The sequence below is a fragment of the Papilio machaon genome, chromosome 8, assembly GCF_912999745.1.
Source record: "Papilio machaon chromosome 8, ilPapMach1.1, whole genome shotgun sequence".
Lineage (NCBI taxonomy): Eukaryota > Metazoa > Arthropoda > Insecta > Lepidoptera > Papilionidae > Papilio > Papilio machaon.
In genome coordinates, this window is record NC_059993.1 from 7,882,350 (window position 1) to 7,888,608 (window position 6,259).

Below are 6,259 nucleotides of genomic sequence, written 5' to 3' on the forward strand. Positions count from 1 at the left end.
AGTCTGGAAGAACACATATGCTACTTATTGTTTTTTTTTTAATTCCGCGCAGACAGAGTTGCGGGCAACAGCTATGTAGCATAAGGCCGTGGTATAAAAGTTCTTTAATGAAATGGAAATTCATAGCTTTTCAAGGAGAATGTAACGAAAGGTATTTTAACATTAAAACTTAGGCAGTTTTTCAATTACATTTTAACTTAAACAATAACCAATACGACTAAGTGACTTTCAAGTAGCGAGTATACCATTTCCTTAAAGACCGGCAATGCATCTGCAGTTTCTCTGTTGATGCAGATGTCCATGGGTGTCGTTGATCACCTCCGTGTTCCCGACGTTTGTTTTCCCTCTTATCTTGTAAAAGGTTTGGAATAAAACAGCATATGTTCTATACGAGTTTTTCGGCAGTGTAAACTCACTGTTATTTTGCCGCTATTTTAATAACACCCGTAGTGAATATTGCACATTTTTTAAGGTTTTTATGTCTGTATTGTTTCTGAAGGTCTGTCAATTATTCTCTGATCAACTGACATGTGACAAAATATGATTTTTTATAAAAGCGACGCCGGTTTGATATAATAATGTGTTTTAAAATTTAACATTACGTTTAAATAATGCGATACTTACCATTTTTATTTATCTGCACACATTTATTTGATGTGGTTTCGTCTAAAATAAATTATTGCGGTGCAACAATGTGCGCGGGAACTGATACACACACGTTTTGTCAATATTCTGTGAGTAAGGTATTCGTTTTCTTCTTTTCAGCCATGTAACGCCCACTACTGGGCAAAGGCCTCCTCCAAAGATCGCCACGATGTTCGGTACCGTGCAACAAGATATTCTTAACAAAGTTTATCACATACCTTGTTGCACACCATTAAATTGTAACTTAAATCTTAGAATAACTCTTTCCTAAAAACCCAACAACACAACTTTGTTGTGAATGGTGATATAATTTAAGATTAGGTAAACCAAATTTACTTTCCTATCCTATCTTTTTGGCTTTTACATTAAACCTACACTCAGAATACAATTTTAAGCCCATCGCCATTTAGCCCTGGGTGGGATCATGGTTAATAATCTGGGGATGCGGCAGTGCACACGCCGAGACGAATACGAGCCAATCATCCCCTTTAACCAACTAAGGGCACATGATAGATTTATTTACTAAAGGTAAATATGTGTGAATCAGAAAGGTCCGGGCCCTTTGTGCACGGGCTTAATGCCGGCGAGCCTCAGTAAAGAGGAGAAGATGCGCATCCTGACGCGGCTTAATCACCGGCGCAACGACGCCGCGCTCGGTCTGCTCGGCAACCTGCCCGCAGCAGGGGACATGCTCAGCATGGTATTGACCGTTTCAATATTTTTGTTGATTTCTGTGTGAATGCCAAGATACGCATAATAATCCCGTATCCCTATACGTTCTGCTAAATTAATATTGTGTAGATTTATGAAAAACCTTTAAAACATACCGACACTAAATTGATATCATGAAAAATCAAGTTATAGTTTATTTTGATCACACATGACGTAGGAGGACGGTTTTAAGTTGTTGCGGCGTGACGCTAAGGTTAGACCATATGAGATGATTTTTTTTTGTGTATTTAACAGCGCTGGGTGGAGGAGTTGGCGCGTGAAGCCCAGCTGTGGGCGGACCAGTGCGCCGCGCCTAAGTTCCCTGAGGACCACGATCTCTGCCGGGATCTGTGTTAGTCTTTTAAAACAGTTTACTTCTTGAAGATGTCTTTCACCGAGGTTCCATTAGAACTCTATTTCATGAAGCAATTTCACGCAAAATCATTTTTTTTTAATAGATTAGTGGCCTCTATCTATAAATTCTGTCTTTGAATGGAAAAAGGACTATTTTCCTCTAATTGGTTTAAATTGAAAAGACTAAATATAACTAACATTAACTAAGTCAGTGTAATATAGACTCTTTGCCGGTGGGTCAGAACGTGGCTTCAGTAGTAGGCGAGGCGCCCGGCCTGCGCGTCGAATCTCTAGTAGACCTCTGGTACATGCAGGGTAGGCACTACAAGGCTAACATCTCATCATACGTACCGTAAGTGATACATCTTTGTATTGTACAAGAGGAAGCTTAGGTTTAACAGGTTGTATATTTGGCGCTGTTTATTTCAGACCTTCACTAAACAGTAGTTACTACGGTGATTTTGCCCAAATGTTGTGGTCGAAGACGTTCATGGTTGGCTGTGGTCGCAGCAGATTTATGGTAAATATTGTATTTATTTTATTTATATTTGCCAACTCAATTTTATTATCACTTTTAAGGACCATTCGATTTATTGGAATAGTAATAAAAAAGATTTCACTTTACATGCGTAACTTGTGCGTGGAATTCACCTGCTGTTTGTATTGTTGTTTCTTTTTTTTAATTATACTAAGAGAGATGTCAATATGTGTCAATACAAGTGTCACGGCAATTCATGATAACAAAAGAGGGTGAGTTGCAGTCGATGTGGCAAGACCGACCGCGCACGGTAGAGCGACTCGTGTGCAACATGGCGCCGCGCGGGCCGCGGCCGCAGCAGCCGCTGTGGCAAGTCGCGCGCCCCGCCAGCTTGTGTCCGCCACGAACTTCGTCAGCTACGCATTACCCCGGACTTTGCTCAGTCAGTACGTACATATTGTAGCATTTGAAGGCGAATTGTCTTTCGACCACAGCACCAATCAACAACACCTGGTGGGATCATGGTCGTTAATTCGTTATAAAAACTACTGATCAGTTATCGCTGATACCAAGAACACCATAGGAACTGGCATAGGGACATTATATTGAGTGTAATCCTTCGGCATTATCACTACATCAGGTTAAGTATATATTATTACAAATTTATTTTTTAAACACAACAAATCAGACAATGTTTTATGTTGCAAAACTAATTCACATTACGGTATGATATGTTAAGAAGAGTACTCGTAATCCTCAAGTATGTTTAGATCTAATAAAGTAAAAACAACAAACTGAGCATTGACATTGGTAGAAACAAAATAGAAATGACAATCGAAGCCCAAATTTCAGATGACAGTCAGAAATTCGATAAGATAAATTATAAAATACCTATAGAAGACTCCGTTATTATAAGTACAGTGTTGGAATTAGATAGAAATTCATCATTTGATAATGTTGAAAACTTAGATGAAATCTATGTAGCAAAACTAGCAGCGATTATTATGGAGAGATCGAATAGCGATCAGCAAGAAACTGATCCAATTAACATCACAGAAATCATTAACAAAATGGGAATTAAGTTTGAAGACTTTAACATATTAAATAAAAGGATTGCAAACGAGAGAAAGAAAATAAGAAAATATATGAACAACAATAGTAAATTCAGAAGAAAACTAAGAACTGTTGGAAGACCCAAAGCTTATTACTTGTATGAATTAAGTAAAGAAGAAGATGAAAAAAGAACGAAAAGTAAGTTTACATCCTGAGTTGATTTTTGAAACACGGAACTTCTATTTAAATATACTATATGTTGCAGATACTGTAGATATAAATCCAGTCATACAGAAAGAAACTAAAGACTCATTAATGGAGGATGTTACAAAAGAAAATGACGATGCATTTACAAATGAGACGGAATTATCGACTAATGGCACAGAAGGTGTGTGTTACAACTGTATGACTAATATGCTTAAAATGACAAAAGATTTATAATCTTGTGTAATTTTCAGATGTAGAAATATTGAATTCTGAACCGTTTACCGAAATAAGTGTACAAATTAACGAAGGAGTTACAGAGATATCAATAAATTCAAGTAACAATACGAGTATTACAGAAGTTATATCAATAAATTCAACGGTCAATACTACAGAAATATTAACAAATTCAAGTAACATTGGAAGCAATAGTTCTGAAATCAATGACGATTTAATTAAAGAATATTTATCTGACCGTAAGTCAACATTTACGACAAGCTGAAACAGAAAACACGTTTATAGAAAATGCTTTCACAGCAATTACTTATAACTAGATTTTTTTTGAAGCTAGTATTATTAAGTTTAATCCGTATCATATCCTTAATCTTAGAATAACTGAAGCATTTAATAAGTTTAAAAATATAAAAAATAAATAAATCTTATGTATAAATTCTCGTGTCGCGATGTTTGTGGTTAAATTACTCCGAAACGGCTTGACAGATTCTCATGAAATTTTGTGAGCATATTGAGTAGGTCTGAGAATAGGCCAACATCTATTTTTCATACCCCTATTAAGTTTTTTTTAACTGCGCGCGAACGGTGTCGTGGGCGACAGCTAGTAATAATATATTTTTTAATGTATGTTGTAGCTGAAACTGCGCGGGAGCTGCAAGAGACGATAATGCGTATGGAGCACACAATGGCCGGACAACCTTTAGGAGCCAACATCACGCCAATGTTTGAACGACCGCCAACACCTACTCCCATGAAAGTGTGTAATATTGAATAATAAATATAAAGAATATAATATCTATATATGTAAAAGAAAGTCGTGTTAGTTACACTATTTATAACTCAAGAACGGCTGAATCGATTTGACTGAAAATTGGTGGGCAGGTAGCTTAGAACCAGGAAACGGACATAAGATATTTTTTATCCCGTTTTCTATTTTTTATTCCGCGCGGACGGAGTCGCGGGTAAAAGCTAGTATATCTATATATATATAAAAGCAAGTCGTGTTTACACTACTACTACACTATTGCCCGAATACTGAAACGTTACTTAAATATCTCCTTTCGTAAGCATTGCTTACAATTTAACAGACGTCAAAACTTAAGTGGAATACACAAACGCAAATCAAGACATGTAAGCGCGTGATTCCGTAAGTAGACGTATTATTTTTACGTCATGGCAACATCCTTTGTTTTCTGTCAAAGAGTGTATAAAAAATACTTGTTCTCGATTACGTTTTCTTAAAATTCACTTTATGTATCCGTTTCACGCAGCATGGCTTGGACAACCTATAGTTGTAAGACGTGTTCATTCCCAAATAGTAAAAAAAATTAAAATAAAAATACTAAATACTCAAAAATCAAAGAAGGTTGTTAAAAAATATCCTTTCTGTTTAAAGCATTTTTAAATAAAAAAAAATTAAAAAATTTGACCTTACTTTTGTAGAATGGAAAGCATCTGGCGTTATGTTTTGACAAGTTTAAATTAATAAAATTTTAATAAATCATAATATCATCAAGACACTTTTTAAGCAGTTTAAGCGGGCGCAGACAGATGTCGCTACAAACCTATTTGCGATTTCGATATATTCTCGTTCAGTCGGCATTTTTATATAAATACTAGCTGTCGCCCGCGATTCCGTTCGTGCGCAGTTAAAAAAAACTTTATAGGGGTATGAATAATAGATTTTGGCCGATTCTCAGACCTACTGAATATGCTCACAAAATTTCATGAGAATCGGTCAAGCCATTTCGGAGGAGTACGGGAACGAACATTGTGACATGAGAATTGTATTTGTCCGAAAGCGATGATAATGATGAAGCAGACATATTAACACCTTAGATTTTTACTTTTAAGATAGCTCGCGACCACTCTTAAATTGTTGGCGTACTTAAGTCGACATGACAGTTCTTTTGACAGCAAAATGTCGTTGAGTGACGATCCAGTATAAGAAATGTGATATTGAGTGGCCTTTAAGCATGGTACGACTTGATTGGCATCAAAGTTGAGATGCGTCTTTAACTGACTTACGAAAATTGCATATTGGAGTTTAAGCGTGGTCTTATAATTTAAGACGCTCTTACATATTTAAGTGACGTTTCAGTATTCGGGCATATTTATAATTGAAGATCGGTCGAACTGATTTAGCTGAAAATTGATGGGGAGGTAGCTTAGAACTAGGAGACGGACATAGGAACTTTTTTATCTTGTGTGCTTTTTTTTATTCCGCGCGGACGGAGTCGCGGGTAAAATCTAGTATATTATAAATAAACAATACTGACTATAACACATCTAAAAAATTGTTGTACCTATCTCTTTTATGACTTTAAAATAAGGCTGGTAATTTTCATAAGATTAGCGTATTCCTCATAAGACAGCAGTCAGTGTTGTACCTCTGCACTGAACTGCAGTGCAGTTGACTGAACGTCGTTTATATTCGAAAGATCAATAAGACCATAATTATTTGCAAAATGGGACAGAGCTTAAGTTCACTGGAACACTGCGAATGAAAGATTGAAGCATCCCAGTCACAACAGTAAACCATTTTGCTAACTTTTAATTTATACCAGGTACGACGAGAAC

At 36.3% G+C, this 6,259-nt stretch overlaps 1 protein-coding gene across 1 annotated transcript; it reads left to right on the forward strand.

The window, feature by feature from the left end:
- The first annotated feature begins 580 nt into the window (after positions 1 to 580).
- LOC106720087 lies at positions 581 to 4,454 on the forward strand. Its single transcript, XM_014514668.2, has 10 exons — positions 581 to 734; positions 1,193 to 1,345; positions 1,612 to 1,708; positions 1,933 to 2,062; positions 2,140 to 2,230; positions 2,472 to 2,634; positions 3,041 to 3,439; positions 3,507 to 3,629; positions 3,700 to 3,921; positions 4,315 to 4,454. The coding sequence occupies exons 1-10, from the start codon at positions 612 to 614 to the stop codon at positions 4,452 to 4,454; spliced, it is 1,641 nt and encodes a 546-aa protein (XP_014370154.2). The 5' UTR covers positions 581 to 611.
- Positions 4,455 to 6,259: the final 1,805 nt, after the last annotated feature.

What these genes read in the sequence shown, in the direction of transcription:
- LOC106720087 (XM_014514668.2), top strand. Translation starts at nt 612, where the DNA reads ATGCGATACTTACCATTTTTATTTATCTGCACACATTTATTTGATGTG. An exon ending in CCCCGGACTTTGCTCAGTCA is followed by an intron (nt 2,635 to 3,040) that starts GTACGTACATAT and finishes CCCAAATTTCAG; the next exon opens with ATGACAGTCAGAAATTCGAT. An exon ending in TAAAGAATATTTATCTGACC is followed by an intron (nt 3,922 to 4,314) that starts GTAAGTCAACAT and finishes TGTATGTTGTAG; the next exon opens with CTGAAACTGCGCGGGAGCTG.